General features: G+C 43.0%; 1 protein-coding gene across 2 annotated transcripts in view; it reads right to left on the reverse strand.

The window, feature by feature from the left end:
• Window positions 1-3721: 3721 nt before the first annotated feature.
• myh11b (myosin, heavy chain 11b, smooth muscle) overlaps window positions 3722-20030 on the reverse strand; it is a 165951-nt gene continuing 149642 nt past the window's right edge. For both annotated transcript variants that reach the window (XM_078559146.1, XM_078559145.1), the window contains 6 exons: window positions 18340-18428; window positions 17694-17817; window positions 14347-14555; window positions 12796-12904; window positions 10269-10441; window positions 3722-4548 (listed from right to left, as the gene is read on the reverse strand). In XM_078559146.1, the coding sequence (XP_078415272.1) occupies window positions 4407-4548; window positions 10269-10441; window positions 12796-12904; window positions 14347-14555; window positions 17694-17817; window positions 18340-18428 (846 nt within the window). In that variant the 3' untranslated portion in view covers window positions 3722-4406. The remainder of the gene's footprint in view (window positions 4549-10268; window positions 10442-12795; window positions 12905-14346; window positions 14556-17693; window positions 17818-18339; window positions 18429-20030) is intronic.

Genomic DNA, 20030 nt, shown 5'->3' on the forward strand with positions numbered 1-20030 from the left:
TGAGGAATATCAGATCAGCCATGACCTCATTGAATGGTGGAGCAGACTCAATGGGCTGAATGGACTTCTACTGCTCCTACATCTTATGGTCTTAGTATTCTAATATTGTAAAATATCCCAAGGCACTTCACAGGAAGTGTTATCAAACAAATTTGGAACCAAGTCACATGTGATGTTGGTCAACGGGGTAGGCTTAAAAGAGGAAAGGGAGGTGGAACGGTTTAGGGAGGGAATTTCAGACTTGGCAGTTGAAAGCACTGCACCAATTTTGGAGCAATTAAAAACATCGGTAAACAAGAATCCAGAATTGGGAAAGTGTAGAAATTTTTTATTCTATTTATTCACGGGATGTGGTAGGCCAGCATTTATTGCCCATGCCTAATTGTTGTCACCTTGAACCACTGCAGTCCCTGTGGTGTAGTTACACCCACAGTGCTGTTAGGGAGGGAGTTCCAGGATTTTGACCCAGATCTTGGAGGCTCAAATAGGTGGAGCAGGATACAGAGATGGGAGGAGGCGAGGCCAGAGGGGGACTTGGAAACAAGGTTAAAAATTTTTAAATCAAGATGTTGCTGGACAGGGAGCCAGTGTAGGTCAACAAGCATAGACTCGGAGAAACTTTTAAACCAATGGAAATTCACTTTGTTTTAATTGAAGGACACTATTTAAGTTAATTTCCTCTATCCTTTTCATGATCAGAAATCCTGCAATGTGACACAAGGGAAAAGACCCAAATTGGAGGAAGACAAAGCCCTCATCGTTGGAGGAGTTCAGTCTCCACATCCATACTTATAAAAGTGCTGAGGGAGTTGGGAAAGTGAAGCGAGTTAGCCCCCCCACTTCCTGCTGCACAAGCCCCTGTTCTTGCTCTGTCTTATTCTTTCTCATGCATATCGTCTTAAAATTCAATCTCTGAATGCAGTGGAGGGCACATTCTAACAATTGTTCCATTCTTTACTACTATGGGCCTTCCTGTGTAGACTAGGCACTGACCCTAGTTCACCATAGGGTAGTGGAACTTTTCCCACAGCTGTTAAGCAGAGGATATAGTTGGCGAAGGTCAGGAAAACAAAAGGGTGGTGGAATATGAGCCTGTTGCCTTGATGTATACCTGGCTGTGTGTTGTCTGTGGTCTCTGTTGCCACCTGGAAAAGTAGAAGAACTTCCATGTGGCTGATGCACTCATTATTATCAGTTTAATGCATGTCTGGGCATGTGATTACATGTATTCCTGGAGGCTTTATCACATGACTTGACCCAAGCTCCAGCCATTAGTCGGCCAGCCCATCAATCATCGTGACACACTAACTTGGTACATCAATTGGAAAGCAAAAAGACTCGTTATTCAATTGGATGATGCTTGACTGTCAACCAAACAATCTCTTTACCCATTTTCGATATTTTTATATCTGGTCAAGAGAAATGTTCAAAGAAAACCACAAAAGAAACAAAAACAAAAATACCTGGAAAAACTCAGCAGGTCTGGCAGCATCTGTGGAAGGGAACACAGTTAACGTTTCGAGTCCGTATGACTCTTCAACAGAACTAAGGAAAAGTAGAAAAGGGGTGAAATATAAGCTGGTTTAAGGAAGGGGGGGGGGGGGCGGTGGGAGGGACAAGTAGAGCTGGATAGAGGGCCAGTGATAGGTGGAGATAACCAAAATATGTCACAGACAAAAGGACAAAGAGGTGTTGAAGGTGGTGATATTATCTAAAGGAATGTGCTAATTAAGGGTAGAAAGCAGGTCGAGCAAGGTACAGATAGCCCTAGTGGGGGTGGGGTGAAGGAATCGAAAAAGGCTAATAGAGATAAAACAATGGATGGAAATACATTTAAAAATAATGGAAATAGGTGGGAAAAGAAAAATCTATATAAATTATTGGAAAAAACAAAAAGGAGGGGAAAAATCAGAAAGGGGGTGGGGATGGAGGAGAGAGTTCATGATCTAAAATTGTTGAACTCAATATTCAGTCCGGAAGGCTGTAAAGTGCCTAGTCGGAAGATGAGGTGCTGTTCCTCCAGTTTGCGTTGAGCTTTTTCAATCTTTTTTAATGTCCCGATGATTTTTCCCCAGGTTTGCACACACCAGTGTCCTGGAGATTGATCTTCAATTCCTGGAGACTCCAGGCCAATCCTGGAGGGTTGGCAATCCCATTGGGCAAAGCATTGGCTGATATAGCACTGCTCGTCTGGAAAATGCCAGCAGCAAATAAGCTGTGGGCAGTGGAGATCTTTACTGCCACTGACACTCTGCTAACTTGGAACTTATGTAGATAAGTTGTTCCTGATCATAGACGGAGCCCACAACTAAAATTAATGGCAAGATAATGGGTGTAGGCAGTCTAGTTGTGGTGCGTGCTGATCTCTCTTGCGTGTATTTCGCCTTGCATCACTTCAACCATTAAATCCTTCCTTTGGATGAGGAGAATGTATGCATTGTGATAACATCTTAAAAACTTGGAAAAGGATGCCACTTCATTTACATATCTTAACATATATTTTGATGTTTAACTGACTTATCTTTTTTTGCAGAAGAAATTTAAGCCACCTTAATTGCAAGGTCACTCACTACATCAATGGAGCGAGGCCTGATGTACCTAGAATTAGGTTGAAGGTTCTGCAATTCTTCTTTCCCATGGAATAGTAGACGTATGAAGCAGGTTGCTGACTGGCATTGTGAATGCTGATTTGCTGTATACCCTCAAGGGAGAGTGACACCTGTTACTGGCTGGAGTGGAGATAAAGTTGTCAAGAGGTGGGTGGTAATAGTGTGTTCCAGTTCACTCAGGGAGCCTGAGTTGCTAGGGCAACGTACACTTTTCCATGCATGTTGTGGTCTGGAGTTATGGATAGTGATGGTAGAGGCTTCAACATTCTTATCATCACAAGGCTGACCAGTGGAAATGTTTCGAGAAGTGACCAGATTTATGAAGGTGGCAAATGCTTTGCTGCTAGCATCCTAGTTTAAGTTGTTTTTTTTAATCGCTATATTTGCTGGACTGCCACTTCAATTTCCCTTCTTGCCCCTGTTCCTGCAGACTGTAAAACACACCACTTCCTTCAGACAAAACAATCAGATCAGGTGTTTAAACACAGAGAATAGAGGGAGTGTTTACCTCTACTGTGGTTTCACCAGCAGTCTGAGCAACAGAATTCTTAAGGTGGTAGCAAACATAACATTACAAATGAGAATTAATACATCAATACTATATGCATGTTTCAAAGTATTTGCACAAGCAATTATATTAGTCTCATGCACTATTCTACCTAATTTTATAGCCGTGCACAGCTGTCCCAATCCTTATTCCGTAATATGTGAGGTTGAATTTAAAAATCCCAGTTTCTGTTCAGAAGACACACCCTGGCATACCACTGTGACATTTCCATTCGCTACATTGCTTGTTCTGTGACCCACATGAGATTACCAGGTACCAGTTTAGTACTGAATTCCCGGGCAACTTTGTGCTCTCTATTTTCTGAGTGAGATTGGCTCAATTGCTTTAACCTATGACTGATAGTTGGCCTATAGGGAAAAAAAAAGCACTTGATTAGGTCGGACTGGACTGAATCAAGCTCTCTCTTCTGTTGCGAGACCTGTTTGAGTTGAGATACCAAGTTCCCTTAAACTTCCATTTTGACTGTCAGGTTTATAATTGTTATTCTGTGCGGGTGATAGCTACTTAGAGGAAAAACTGCAGAAAGAGATGTACATTTAAGAAGAATGCCTGACTTTGTGATAAAGTCCTTTATTTGTGATAGTGAGTCATAAACAGCTTCAGAAACACTTCGCAGACTAAGTTTAGCATGTTCCGAATATATTACTGCAAACAGTAGTTTGTTTTTAAATCCAGTATTTCAAGTGGCTGAACAAAGCAGTTCTATAGAATTCTGTGACCAGTATTGCTGTGGTCTGGTAGGTATGTATTGCAAATAGTACAGTAATGTGCTTGGCTCTTCCTATAAAGATACAAAGAGCACCATCCATCTTTGATATCATAGTGCTACTGAAAAGGACCAAATAATTTCAGTAAGGGAAATGTGCATTTTTATATTTTCGATGCTATTTCATTTATGGTTTAGCAACAAAATACAACCATTTTAAAATCCTAACCCATTAGGCAGTGCACATTAGGGTTACATATTTTAACTTTCATTTTTACAATGTATTTTAAATGCTAGAATATTATTTGAAACTTTGATACATGTAAAATATTTAGCAAAATAAAATATTTTCGGCCACATGCATGTGAAAGTATTTTTTTAAAAACTGTGAATGACTAGTTTTATAAATGGAAAAACTGTGCCCTGCTAATACCATAAAGTGTGTGACCTTTTTGAAGCTTTACTAATCATTTGTGTATAATTTTCCCCTTTCTATACCATACCACGGTATGCTACACTGTCATTATTCATTAGATTTTGTGCTATTGAAGTCCGTATCTCGTCCTCCAACATCTTCATCAGAGTTTTCTAGTGAAGTGTTATCGACCACTCCGCGTCTGCCACCAGATCTCCGTGCTCCACTCAGCATCGGATCATTTCCGCGCCTACATCAGGAAACGCACCATGTTAGTGAATAGCAAAAATCAAACCCGACAAGAAGCAATCCAATGTTTAGACGACCCCTCCAAACAACTCTCTACCAACATTTACGATAAAGAAATGCCAAATACTTAAATACCTAAAACTGGTTAGATGGACATAGGCCTCCAACCATTTGAAACCATCAACCATGATAAAGGATGTCTGCTGATCAATGCATTCAAATTATATCAACAATGAGTGACTTGAGAGTAATTCTTTACCCTTCAAAAACTGAAAGGTGATTGTGGGCATATTTAAATCTTGGGCATGGAGGTCATTGCATCTGTAATTTAACTCTTCTTGAATGATGCAGTATTTTTTGAAACTTATGATGAAGGATTGAAGTTCTAAAAGTACGGCTTTGACCTCAGATATATCAATCTTAGTGTTCTCTCGATGAAACTTGCCGCTGCTTTTGTTGCATGTCCAACTTGGAGACTCTGGGTGAGCTGGGGATTTGTTTTTATTTTCAAATCTCTAAGCCTTTGTCGTAGGTGCGGTTGAATCATGACCAGTCCTACTGTCAGCCAAACAAGATAAGATTGCAGTGATTACTACACACCTGCTCTGTGACAAATTACTGTTGTAGCTTTGTGACATGCAACTTGATGTGCTTTGAGACTACACATGCAACATATACCAAGGATTGGGTAGGGCTTCTATGAATATATTTTTAAATACAACCAATGTATCATTTATAGTTATGTTCAAGCAATTTAATTCTACATATACGTGGAGTTAGATAAACAGCATCAGTGAGTCTGCCTTGCTTGTTGTTTATGTGCGGAAGTAAACTGGGCAATAATTGCTTGTGTATTTACCTCATGGCTCCAATGTTCTGATGTGAACAGTACAAAGCTTAAAGTGGGCATGGAATATATCAGTAATCTCAAAATTCTCTATTATTTCAGCTTAAGCAAACTTCAGAACTTTGATGGCATCTACTGTTTACCCTTAAATATGAACATCCTTCAGTGCATAAGCCTTAGCCATGCTTCCTATTCAGCCGATTTGTTTTGTTAACCCTTTGAGGACTAAGACATTACGTCAAGTTATAAGATATTCACCTGCATTAACTTTTTTGGGCAATGTCTCATTTATTATTGAAAAATTCAGAATGAAAAATATATGATTTATTTTTAAAGATAGAATGATGGAAATCTGCTACACAGATTGTTTATACAATCCTCAAAGGGCTTGGGAAAAAAAACAGCTCCATAACATGGAATTAATAAAGCAGACCGGGTCAAACCCTTAACTGCCGCAAAGCTTTGCTTTAAGAATACCTTAAATGACTGTTTGCTTATGTAGAAAAGTATCATACATTGTACTTAGGAACAGATTGTATTTCCCAGGATTGATTTGTGGCTTGGTCTGCTATAGCGTGGTGGGAGCCTGTTAAACTTGTGGTCACCCACAAAGTCAGTTTTCTAATTCCTACATTTCAAGGAGTTTGAAAACATAGGAGGAGAAACGCATGGCAATTACCACAGCCCGCCATCTGTACTTGTCAAAAAATCCCACCCCACTTAGTTTGTGGCTCTGCTCCCAGCTCTCTGCTAAGCCAAGCTGCAAACAAAATGGGGTGAGATCTGAAATGGAGGGAGAAAAAAATAATCAAGGCTAAAGTAAGTTTCACAAATCTTTTAGAGGATTCGGCAGTGTAAGGGTCTTTTCAAATGAAGCACAAATGGTTAGTGACAGCCTTGAGTAAATATGGAAATTGCACATTCTACTGCATGTGCACAGCAGTATTAAAAGTGTTAAGCTCTTTTCTGTAACTATCTATTAGAACTTTTATTCCATTTACTTATACCACATGTAATGTCATTTCCATGAAATATGTTTCATGGAGAAAATATAGTTAAGAGGAACAATTTGAAATTCAGCACAGTGTGAACATGAATTGTTATAATCTGATTCCTATTTTGTCTAACATGTGGCGTAAACAGAATGCATAATGAAGAGCCATGGAATAAGATTTATATTTTTCTAGCCATCCTCGCGATACTAAGTCACATATAAATCACATCCTCTGGCTCTTCTTTCTTAGGTCACTCATGTTTTTTCTGATATTTATCTTCAGCTTTCAGAGTTATCAGAAACCGTCAGTACTTAAGGAGAAAAAGAGATGGAAATTTGAGCAATACGAAAAGTTGCGTAGCTGAGGTTTGGGAGGTACCTGGGCGTTCACTGAGCAGATTCATGTGCACCTCTGTAATAGAGACAAGATTTCCCTCACGGTTACACATCATTCCTATTATAAATGATTCTTAAAACAATAATAATCAGATCTAGCATACATTGTGCAGAAGTCTACAATAGAACACTCTGAATTTTACTAAATAAATCTTGCAGATACCAATCAATTGAAAAGCATTGGAAAATCCACTCTATGTTAGAGATCAGTTCTTCTGCTATGGTTATTAGACAGTGATATTTAATGAACTCGATCTGCACTGCTGCTTTCCAAAGTGTTAGCAGAGATCATGTTAATGTGCATGCCTGCGTTACTCTGGACAATGACTTTAAGATCCCCACTGTGTTTTGGTTATGCAACTGGGCAAGTAGCCCAGAGAGTTCAAATCCCCAGTGGCAAGTTATGAAATTCATTTCAGCAAATCTGTTTTTGAAGTGATACCAGAAAAAGTGACTGTAAAAGCCATGGAAATGTCAGAGTGACCCAGCTAGATCACTAACGCCCTCAGTATGGGATCTTGCTACCTTACTGGGCCTGGACTACGTGTGACTCTAGTTTACGTTATTTGGTTGACTTTAATGTTCCCCGATGTGGCCTAACAAGCCACTCAGTTGTATAAATGGCAAGGCCCACCATCACCCTACACGGGACAACTAGGATTGGGAAATCTTTGCCAGCATCACCCGCATCCCAAGAACAAAAAAAGTACTTTTTTTTCCTGCTAAACTGACTATCAACTTCTATCAACTCATTTAAAAGGTACTTGGATCTGCCTCTGAAGCGCTGTAACCTGCAAGGGTATGGACCAGGTGCTGGAAAGGGGGATTAAAATGGGCAGCCAGCCTCTTTTTTTTTCTCTTTTTGGCTGGTGCAGACACGATGGGCTGAATGGTCCCTTTCTGCAGCGTAACCTTTCTCTGGCCTGACCCTGCCATTCACATGCTTTCCAGCAGAGGCCATGGGACTGGGGCACGTGGTTTTCTTTTCCCTGTCCCCACCAAATGCCAACTGGAGAGAAACGCTTTCAAGTATTTTCTCCCATTTGTTGAATCTCAATTCTTCATCCCATCAGATTCTAGGGGCAGACAGTCATCTTCAAGCCTCCACCCCTGGTTTTTTGGGAGTGAGCTGGCAAAGGGTTCACAAGAGTGGGCTTGGTGAGGCTCCCTCTGTTTCTCATTCCCTGGGAGACTATTTAAAACAATATTTTTCATTAGGTTGTCAAAAGGAAATCTTGACACACGCCTGATTAAAGTTGTTCCCTGTGTTCCTTATTTTCTTCCAAATAACGTACCAGAAAAATTCTAAATGGAATGGGTGAGATTTTGTTGTTGCGTGATCGTTATTTCCGCTTTTTAGGGGAAAAAAAACCCGCCGGTATTTTATTGTGGAGCAAACAGAGGGGTTGCCAACTCTGACTGCACCTATTCCTGGAGGTTGGATCACATGACCATTTATAGTGGCTGGAAACATGCAGCCGATCAGGCAGAACCCGTGGTGAGAGAAACCGGGATGACGGGTGGAATTTTACTCCGGCGGGATTTTAACAGTCCCACCCAAAGTCAACGGACTTTTGAACGGGCTTGTCAAGCCCTGTCCCCTGCTGTGACGGGGCCGTAAGGTTTTTGCCCAACCTTTCGAGTCAGTGACCGTTCATCAGAATTGACCTGAAACGTTAGCTCTGTTTCTCTCTTCACTGATGCTGCCAGACCTGCTGAGCATTTCCAGCATTCTCTGTTTTTATTTCACATTTCCAGCATCTGTAACAGTATTTTGTTTTTGGGTCATGTTCGCTTGCACCTGGCAGTCCGGCGGGGCCACACGCAAAGGTGATGGCCCTGATACTCTGTCTGATTTATGACGACGGTGGAGTGGGTCCAAGGAAGATTGGTCATAATTCTTAGCTATCCAGGGCCAGTAAAAATAATAAACTGCTGGGCACAACTCCTCTGACCGCTTAGATAAAAGCAAAAAAACTGCGGATGCTGGAAATCCAAAACAAAAATAAAAATACCTGGAAAAACTCAGCAGGTCTGGCAGCATCGGCGGAGAGGAACACAGCTAACGTTTCAAGTCCGTATGACTCTTCAACAGAACCTCTGACCACTTGTTTTGAGCCCGAGTGACTCTTGTGTACCAACATGTAGAGTGAACATAGGAACTGGGGGCAGGAGTTAGGCCACTCGGCCCCTCGAGCTTGCTCCGCCATTGAATAAGATCATGGCTGATCTGATTGTAACCTCAACCCCAAATTCCTGCCCGTCCCCGGTAACCTTTCACCCCGCTCCCGCTGGCTTCTGAAGAATCTATCTACGTCTGCCCTAAAGATATTCAAAGACTCTGCCTCAACCACCTTTTGAGGAAGAGAATTCCAAAGCCTCACAACACTCTTTTGGGAGAAAAAAAATCCTCATCTCTGCCTTTATACACTGTACTGACTCGTTGGATCTCTCCTGTTACAGGTGAAAACCCACACAGAATATTTTAATTTTCCTTGACTTCCCCATTTGTTTGGTTATCTTCTGTTGGTTTATTTCATTTAAAAATCTCTTGGGGGGGTTTTTTGGTCACCCTGCCTGAAATTCTAGTGACGTCTCCTCTGTAGTACTGCAGCCAGTGGCTCCTTTCTCCACACCTCCCTCCCACTTCCACTCACTGGAGACTGTGGGGTGGGGGTCACATATAAAGGACATAATATCCATTTCCCCATCACCCCACTTTCATCGATTCAAATCTCAGACTCAATTGGGATCACAAATTTTGCAGGCTGGCTGGTTAAGGGGACAAGAGGTGACATTTCCTGACTTGAAAGCTCCTTTCTACTCCGCCTCTTTAACTTTGCTGCAACTAAGGCAAGACACGGGCAGAGGCAGCGAAAGGGCGCAGTCCCATGGACACAATGTTCTTTCCTTCATGTTTGCCTAGGGCGGGACAGTCCTCGGGTCTGGGAGACTCCCGGACAAAGTGGAAGGGTTGGCAATCCTACACAGACACGAGGCAGTAAAATAAAACCTGAATATTTTGGGTGAACTAAATCCAAGATGGTGGGGGGGGTCCTATTGGGGATATGAATTAGGCCATATCTGTGGGAAGATACGGAATTTTACTTTCTTCCATTGGATATCACTCAATGTCAGAGGCATATTATTGTTTTGATCTGTTAGATTTATTTTGGTCAATTGTTCCTTAATCCAAGTGATATTTTCCTTTAGCTCATTCTACAATCATCAAAATTGCTCCCTTAACAGAGTAAATCCTACCCCAGGCCGGGAATTTCCTCGGAGTCTACCGACACTCCGCTACCATAAATTCGTTGGGGGGTAGGGGCAGGAATCAGGTTGATGAAATAGTTCATCTCCTGCAATCCCGGAGATGGAGCAGGATCAGCTCCGAGGAAATTCCTGGCAAGTTGCCCGGCGCTGCAAAGAGGTTGGCAAAAGCGGAGACGCTGACAGTCGGGTTTCCACCTCAGGGGGAATTTACCTGAGTTTGTTCTTCAGTGTGTTACATTCACGGTTCATGGTCTCGTTCAGCTCAGTGGCTTCTTCCAGTTCTCGCTGGAGTTTGCGCCGCGCCGCATTGATTCGCTGCGATTCCTCCTCTGCCTCTTCCAGCTGCCGCTTGAGTTGTTTCACACGAGTGTTAGTCTTGTCCGCCTTCAGGAACAAATTTGATGCGTTATTGTAAACGTTTCCATCGTAACATTGTGAAAGGATATCTTCGTCACGCACGTGTTCTTGGGAAATTAAAACACAACAACGTAATATGGAAAAACGCAATTTACGAGAGATGAAGGGATCTCCTCTGTGTGGGTATCTAGCTAAATGAGGCAGATTTTATTCTCTGGGTTTATGAACAGTGCCAGCCATTCATTACACTTGTACTCCCCCACGGACTCGCCATGTGATTGTTGCACTGAAACTTGCTGTAATTAGAGAACCAAAGTGGCACATTCTCTACAGGGGATCTAGGAACAGAACGAGCAACTGGGTACCCCTTTAACCAATCTGCCTGAAGGATTGTTAACGGGCAGATCTGTTTGAAATCTATCCCATTTAGCAGGGTGGTAGTGCCACACAACACGATGGAGGGTATCCTCAATGTGAAGACGGGACTTCATCTCCACAACGACTGTGTGGAGGTCACTCCTACTGATACTGTCGTGGACAGATGCATCTTCGGCAGACTGGTTTGTGGGGATGAGGTCAAGCATGTTTTTCCCTCTTGTTGGTTCCCTCACTGCCTGCCGCAGGCTCAGTCTAGTAGCTATGTTCTGTAGGACTCGGTCAGCTCAGTCTGTAGTGGTGCTACCGAGCCACTCTGGGTGATGGACATTGAAGTCCCCCACCCAGAGTACATTCTGTGCCCTTGCCACCCTCAGTGCTTCCTCCAAATGATGTTCAACATGGAGGAGCACTGATTCATCAGCTGAGTGAGGGCGGTACGTGATAATCAGCAGGGGGTTTACTTGCCCATGTTTGACCTGATGCCTGAGACTTCATGGGGTCTGGAGTCGATGTTGAGGACTCCCAGGGCAACTCCCTCCTGACTGTATATCACTGTGCCACCACCTCTGCTGGGTCTGTCCTGCTGGTGGGACAGGACATACCCAGGGATGGTGATGGTGGTGTCTGGGACATTATCTGTAAGGTATGATTCCGTGAGGATGACTATGTCAGGCTGTTGCTTAACTAGTTTGTGAGGCAGCTCTCCCAATTTTGGCACTAGCCCCCAGATGTTAGTAAGGAGGACTTTGCAGGGTTGATAGGGCTGAGTTTGCCTTTGTTGTTTCCGGTGTCTTGGTCGATGCCGGGTGGTCCGTCCAGTTTCATTCCTTTAGACAATGGACTGTAAATAAGTTATTCATTGGTCTTTCTCACCAATAGATAAACACCTCAGTCATTATATTTGCTTTTTTATATGACTTTATACAAAGCAATATAAGGTGATGGGTGAAAGGATTTTTTGAAACTGGATTCTGCACAGGCAAATTTCTAAAGAGAAATCTACAAGACTATTTACTGAAAACCTGTTAAAGCTCAGTATGGTGACTCACAAATATGGCCTTTTCTTTGTATTATCATTAATAAGTTTTATTGTTTGAACTGAATGTGCCCGATCGTAACTGACATTCTGTACGTGTACTGTGAAATAGTGGCTTTTCAATTCATATCAGGCCTTATATTATTTAGAGTTTGCTGAATTAGTGTTTCTTCAGAAAGATTAAACAAGTGTTTATGCAAAAGGCACGAAGATCCAGTTGAGAACACAAGGGGATGCTATTGTTATATGCCTGGGTCCTGCTGTAGATACAGGAAAGTGTGAATCATCCCCTATAAAGTAGCTGCTTATTGGGGTGACTGATATCACTAAACCCGTGAAGGTACCGCAGGCAGACCTGAGATTGTAGCAGAAAAATAAGCAGCAGATTGGCAGCAATTGGCTTTAAGAAGCCAATTGCCCTTCAGTGTCCATTTGAGATGGATTTGTGTAGTTGAGCTGCAAACAGAGGATCCCTCATTGCAATATCTTTGTGAACCTTGCACATGTTCTGTGCATCGCTCCCAGCACACCAACTGCTTTGCAATCACACATGCAGAGCAGACTCAGCACCCAGCCCCTTTAAACGGACATGTAAAATATTATGGGGCCAATATTATACATTGTATTGCACAGAGACTTAACATTTAGAAAGTTTATCAGAATGCTCTGAACACTGGCTCTCAATATGTTGGCTGTACCTAAAATTCTTAATTATCCTGTGCAAGAAAGGACAGGAAATTCAGTTCAAAAATGACTCACTCTAATAGTGATTTCAGTCTTTGTGGGAAAAGTCCGAACTTTAATACAAATAAAAGCTTAATTGACCATTTGTAATTTAGCAATCTACACTTCTGATACCAATCTTTAGTCTGTACATTATAATAAATACTTTGTTTTCTGTGAAGTACTCTGCGGGTGTTTTAAGTCCATGCAAGTTTGCTGTTTTACTGAGAAGTCAATGGTCTACCTGCTCTTTATACTGCTCCCCATGTCTTCGTTCATCTTCCACCTGCATCAGGATCTCCTTCAGTTTCTTCTCCGTGCGGCGGGCTGCCTTGGTTGTTGCTTGTTTATCCCTAAAGAGTAAAGAGGTAACAGGCAAAACGGATCAGGAAACACCATCTTTGTTAGCTGTAGTGGTATAACAGTTACAGTGGAACAATTTGTCTAGCTTGTGACAGACTTGTATCTAAATTTAATTACATGAGGATTTCCTGACATAACAAGCAGCAATTTGCTGTTTCGATTTAATACCAACCGGATTGTCTTCTTAAAAAAAAAAATAACCGGTCTATTCATGTGTACAAACTGTAGGGATGTGCAGCCTGTAGAAAAATACTGCAGTGTACACACACGGAGGCAAAAGGCTTAATCCCATAATGGTTTAAATACACAAACTGCTAGATCCAAGCTGAAATGGGATTTGGGCACCCACGCAACTGCCAAAATTGAGCTATTCCCTTAAGCTCCTAACCAGCTATTATTCATATTTATAGTGTATTTTTCAGGAATACAGTGTTCAATTTGTAGATAAGAGGAACAATACAGGGAACAAGAGGAGCCCCTCCCTGAAAACTGAGTTATATTGGGCCTCGACTTCCTCATTATTTAACGGTGCTCCGGCAGTGTAGCCTGGAAGTTGTGCGTCGGGACCCGGTGGATGTCCTAAGGCAGGGACATGCGCAAACTTCCAACTCAGGAATTTTAACTGCGCAGCGGAATACGCTACCCGGAAGGGCTCCTGTTTAAGTTGATGTGACAGCACTAACTTCACCGAGATGCCCCGGTGATGGGCAAGTACTTATGTGGATTTCTTTACGCACTTTCATTCTTGGTCTAACTGCACTGAAGAGAGGCAGCAGGCATTTCGGAGAGATTCTTTAGGTGGGTAGATTTTTTTTTTATACATGTTTAAAAGACGTTGAAGGTATATAATATGCAGAAAGTGTAATCATTTTGTGTTTTAGTTAAAGCTCGGAATATCAAAATTAAAAAATAAAACCCGGTATATTACTGAGCTCTAATTGACACCTGTATTGCACTTGAATTAAAACAAAAATTGCTGGAAAAAACTCAGCAGGTCTGACAGCATCTGAGGAGAGAAAGACAGAGTTAACGTTTCGAGTCCAGATGACTCTTCTTCAAAGCTTCAGAACAACTTCTTCTGAAGAGTCATCTGGACTGGAAACGTTAACTCTGTCTTCCTCTCCACAGATGCTGTCAGACCTGCTGAGTTTTTCCAGCGATTTTTGTTTTTGTTTCAGATTTCCAGCATCCGCAGTATTTTGCTCTTATCCTGTTGCACTTGAATTATATCGATGATCCCTCGCCACGAAAACCTTAATACTTTTCTTGCCAACCTAAAGGAAATCTGGAGTATCTCAAAGCTGCAGTATCAACATTTTGGACTTATTATTTCTATTGCATTGTGCTACAAAAGAAAACTAAATGTGGTGTAACACCTGCAAGTAAAAACGACTAAAAAAAGGGAAAGGACAATCTTGCTGAATGCTCTTACTTTATTTCTGCCTCCAGTTGCTCTTCTAACTGGGCAATCTTTGACTCCAGAGAGGTTATTGTTGATTTGAACTTGGACTTGACTGTCCCTTCCATTTCCTGCAGTTTGGCCTTTAACTCTTTGTTCTGCCTCTCGAGTTGTTGCCGGGCGCTGTCGTTCTTCTGATTCGCACTGCGCTCAGTGGCCAGTTCATTAGCCAGCTGTTCAGACTAACAGTTAGGAAGAAAATGTCAAAATTCACAAACGCAATGGCACCAGGAGGGCACTTTCACCCTGTACAGAAATCTTTGACTTTTCCTTTTTTTTAAAAAAATTCATTTTACAACTGTGTCAGTGGCTTTATGAAGTTTCTAGGATTGTTATACTGTCCATGTGCAGTGTGGCAGTGTGGGTTTGGCAGACAGAGAGAGGGAACAGACATTGTAAAAGACATTATGGAGGGATGGTTTCGAGGAAGAGGAAAGAAGAATATCAACGTTGGATAGCTTGAAAATTGAAGGAAGCTATTGGCCAACGTCAGGCCAGAATTTTTCCCTCAGCGAGCTGGGGGCGGAGCCCGCTCGCCCACGTGGGATGACGTTGGGAGGAACCCCCGACCTCACCGCGCCCCATTTAAATATTCAGGAAGGTGGGCGGACGGCGAAATCAGCTGCGGGCCCGCTGACCTGTCAATGGCCAATTGGGGCCACTGACAGGATCATTAAGGCAATTAAAGGCCCTGCCCATCCAACCTTAAGGTTGGCGGGTTGGCCAGGAGCCCTGGCGGGGAATAGAGAAAACATGAAACCTCATCCACCAGCGGGATGATGTTTCATGTCTGTTTTTAAAAAGTTTAATAAAGTTTTAGTGATATTTATTAACATGTCCCATCTCGTGTGACATTGTCACATGAGGGGGACAGGTTAATAATTTTTTTTATTTTTCTATTTTTGATGTTTATAAAGCTTTCACCGATCTCCCTGAGACAGCACATAGCCTCAGGGAGGTGTGAAAGAGCGCACTTTGACAGGTGGGGATTCCCTCCCCCCCACCGCCCGCACACAGAGCACATAGCGTTTCCCATCGGGCAGGCCGCTGGGTAGGCCTTAATTGACCCGCCCACTCAAAATGGCTGCGAGGCCCGTTTCGGCGGCGGCGATCGGCTACCCGCCCATCACCGAGCCGGTGGGGCCCGCCCGCCCATCGAGGGCTAAATTCTGCCCTAAGACTGGCACGTGAGACATGCAGAGAGCACTCTGAGCCAAGGACCTGCCTTCAGGCAAACCACACATGATGATGATGATGTGTTTCCTGAATGACGTTAGTGTTATTTTTAAAAAGCAAGTTTAGCAAAAAACGCACTCAAGTTTCACATCCAAAATTCAATCTATAGAACATTTTCTCTAAGAATCCGATTGAAAAAGGATCGCCTCAGCAGCATGTCGCGAGTGATATATCTTGCTAGGTTTTACCAATATCTTTGGTGTTCGAATGATCTAAGTGGATAAACTGCTTTATCTTCACCAAATCTTTTATTTTCATGCCACTCTGAGGAGCTGCTCACCCACATGCATCCTCTCGTTGCTTTGTAAGTCATTAGAGGGATCACATGTTACAGGAAACAGTGAAGAAAGGGTGTTTTTATTTGCGGGTTGAGAAGTGGAATTCTTGTGCTGCTAAACAAGTTCTCTTCTATCTGAAGTACTGAGCATCTTTGCTGAAGCAATAGTTTTCTGCTTTTGAGGCTGTGCAGTGGACTTGTGTCGTCTGCCACCTGCTGGTCTATATGAGAAACCCCTGGCTGCTGATGTTGAGTGTGCGCGGGAACCCACAGACATTTCAACCTGACAAATTTGATGTGGGTGAAGGTTTCATTGAATGAAGTGTAGGCCAGGTGGCTGGGGTCCCCAGGGATCATGTCAGGATCCCGAAGGCTTTGGGGTGTAGGTAACCTCTGGGGCATATCTGGAACTCGCAGGTACACTTTCCCATTCCTCTCTCTCTCTCTATAAAAAGTTTGGGTAGCTGCACTCGGGACTGAAGACAGCCTGCAACAGATTTTCTCACACGCTGACTGGTGAATCAAAACCTGTGTTTTGCCTCTGTACTGTTCCAATGTAAAAATAAAGATTTGCATTTACTTAGCACCTTTCACAACCACTGGATTGTCTTTACAGCCAATGAAGTACTTTTGAAATGTAGTCACTGTTGTAGTGTAGGAATCACAGCAGCCAATTTGCACCCAGCAAACTCCCACTAACAGCACTGTGATCATGACCAGATATTCTGTTTTTGTGATGTTGATTGGGGGATAAATATAGGCCCGGACAAGGGGGAATAACTCCCCTGCTCTTCTTCAAGTATTGTGCAGTGGAGTCCTTTACGTCCACCTGAGAGAGAAGGTGGGGCTTCAGTTTAATGTTTCATCCAAAAGATGGCACCTCTGACAGTGCAGCACTCCCTCAGTACTGCACTGGAGTGGGTGGGTCTCAGACATATATGTTCTGTGAATCACAGTGAAGTGTCATCCATTATTGGATGATTAACGAAATATTTGGGGGAGCAAAAAATAGAAAATCTTGTGAATGTGCTTCATGATTTTAAACTGTGCCATAAATATTTCATTTTCTTGTTTCATGTGAAATTTACCATTAGACCAAGCAAGACAGCATGTGTAGTATATTGCGAATGTGGACGACAATTAATGTGGTGCAGGTGAGTAGCTGTTGATTTAAAATATGGGTGAGTTGGAGAGCTATATATTCTATTGTGACTTCCTTCACATGCCAGATGGCTCACTTTGTTACAAATTTACAATGATCTAAAAACAATCTTTCAAAAGACAGAATGAAACCGCTTCATTGACTGACAGCCCAGAATCCAGATGCACTCTCCATTCGAAGAGAAATCCTCACCAAGCAGCAATTGCACTCTGGTTTACCGGAAGGGCGCAGCATTAAAGGATCACAGCCCGGCTTAGCAGCAGAATAATACACGGCATTACGTGGTATTGCATTCCCTTCCTTATAACACTGTGACCTGTCTGGATTGCTGTGAGCATCACAATGGTATGTTTTCCCATATATAAATATCACTACCCTGTCAAGGAAATGTTTGCGATAGTCATCTCATTTCGATGCAAATAGTTGCCAGAAATTTCTGGGGGATGTCCACAATATTTAGTTTGCGACTGCCGGATTACCATGTCCACATGATTCATCAATTAATTTCAGTTACGGGTGATTCATCTTGAAACCTTTTTAATCACCTGAATTATCTACAGTCCAATTACCTGGTTGACGGAGTTATAGCTAGCAGGTGTAAGGCCCAGTGAGGTAAAGTGGTTTCGAGTTTCTCCACGGTCTTACCTGCTGTATAACTTTCCTGAGACGGTCATTCAGCCCTTCCATGTTGCCCTGTTCCTCTTCCAGCTCTTCCTCCATTTGGGCTATCCTGGTCTCCAGACGGCGCTTCTCATCCAAAAGTGCGGACCTGTAAAAAATTTTTAAAAGTGCAAAAATGCACAAAAGTGTAAAATTTAGAAAATGCAGCTTCTGCCTCTGATCTAACAATCCACAAGCGGGACTTTCGAGGTTTCAGCAAGCATGCTGCCCGCGCTACAACCTATCCAGTGCCTCTAACTTTTACGTTTCATTAAAACTGGGGAAGCTATTGTCTCTCCGATTATGACAGACGGTGATAGATTGGAACTCCAAACAATTCATATTGCTTACACCCAAATTGCGCATCTGAAGTGGTTTCTGGAGTGATGTAACAGAAGCATATTTGGACTCTGTTTGAAGTTTGGTTTTATTTAATATAGTGTAACACGTCCGGGCCTGGTTGAAAACAAATCTAAAACGTGATTTCCCATTTCATGGTTACAGTGATCGAGCTATCAGAGCGAATCAATCGTTTTAATGTGGCGTGAGGGTTCACTGGTCATTACAGAATTGGAAAAAAAACTTGATTTTAGTAAGAATAGAAAGAAGCCGAGATCTTTCTGTGACGTACTTTCCAGATACATGTCCTGCCAACTCTTCTACCAGCTCCTCCTTCTCCTGTTCAGCGTGTCGACGGGCACGTTCTGCAGCTGCCAAGTCCTTCGAAGAGAGGGCGAGAAAACTCGTTTAGACAAATATTACACACTGGAGACGTTACATTCTACAAGAACCCAAATGCTGCTCTGGGCAAAGCACCTCCCACCGAACAGGCATTAACCTCATCTTAGGCTCTGAATGCGCATCCGCCCTCACACCTTCCTCTCCCTCCCAGAACCATGCTAGGGTCCCCCTTGTCCTCACTTATCACCCCACCAGCCTCCGCATTCAAAGGATCATCCTCCGCCATTTCTGCCAACTCCAACATGATGCCACCACCAAACACATCTTCCCTTCACCCCCCACCGGCGGCATTCCGTATGGATCGTTCCCTCTGGGACACCCATGTCCACCCCTCCATCACCCCCTACACCTCAACCCCCTCCCACGGCACCTTCCCATGCAACCGCAGAAGGTGCAACACCTGCCCCTTTACTTCCCCTCTCCTCACCGTCCAAGGGCCCAAACACTCCTTTCAAGTGAAGCAGCATTTCACTTGCACTTCCCTCAATCTAGTCTGTTGCATTCGCTGCTCCCAATGCGGTCTCCTCTACATTGGAGAGACCAAACGCAGACTGGGTGACCGCTTTGCGGAACACCTTCGGTCTGTCCACAAGCATGACCCAGACCTCCCTGTCGCTTGCCATTTCAACACTCCACCCTGCTCTCATGCCCACATGTCTGTCCTTGGCCTGCTGCATTGTTCCAGTGAAGCTCAACACAAACTGGAGGAACAGCACCTCATCTTCCGACTAGGCACTTTACAGCCTTCCAGACTGAATATTGAGTTCAACAATTTTAGATCATGAACTCTCTCCTCCATCCCCACCCCCTTTCCGATCCCCCTTTTTTCCAATAATTTATATAGATTTTTCTTTTCCCACCTATTTCCATTATTTTTGAATGTATTTCCATCCATTGTTTTATCTCTACCTTTTAGCCTATTTCGATCCCTTCCCCCAACCCCAGCCCCACTAGGGCTATCTGTACCTTGCTTGTCCTGCTTTCTACCCTTAATGTCACCTATTAGCACATTTCTTGGCTAATATCACCACTGTCAACACCTCTTTGTCCTTTTGTCTGTGACATCTTTTGGTTATCTCCACCTATCACTGGCCCTCTATCCAGCTCTACTTGTCCCATCCCCCCTTAAACCAGCCTATATTTCACCTCTCTTCTATTTTTCCTTAGTTCTGTTGAAGAGTCATATGGACTCGAAACGTTAACTGTGTTCCTCTCCGCAGATGCTGTCAGACCTGCTGAGTTTTTCCAGGTATTTTTGTTTTTGTTCTGAATGTTTTGTCCATTTCGTCTCTTGCTTTAAGGATACATTGGAGTGCCTCATTAACAGCAAACAAATGCCATGCGTGGCTTTAAGATGTTCTGAAATCTGATTAAATGCTATACTTCTACATATTGAACACCCCTGTGAAGGGTGAAATATTGCAGCACTGGGAGGAACGAGCAGGGGCTTGGGATGAATTGAACAGTTGTTTCAAAGAGTCGACATTAGGCATGATGGTCAGAATGGCCTCCCTCTGTTCTGATTCTATACCTTGACAATTTGGATTTGTACCTTCATTTAGGTTAAAAGAAGTGATGTTT

The sequence above is a fragment of the Cetorhinus maximus genome, chromosome 15, assembly GCF_964194155.1.
Source record: "Cetorhinus maximus chromosome 15, sCetMax3.hap1.1, whole genome shotgun sequence".
Classification (NCBI taxonomy): domain Eukaryota; kingdom Metazoa; phylum Chordata; class Chondrichthyes; order Lamniformes; family Cetorhinidae; genus Cetorhinus; species Cetorhinus maximus.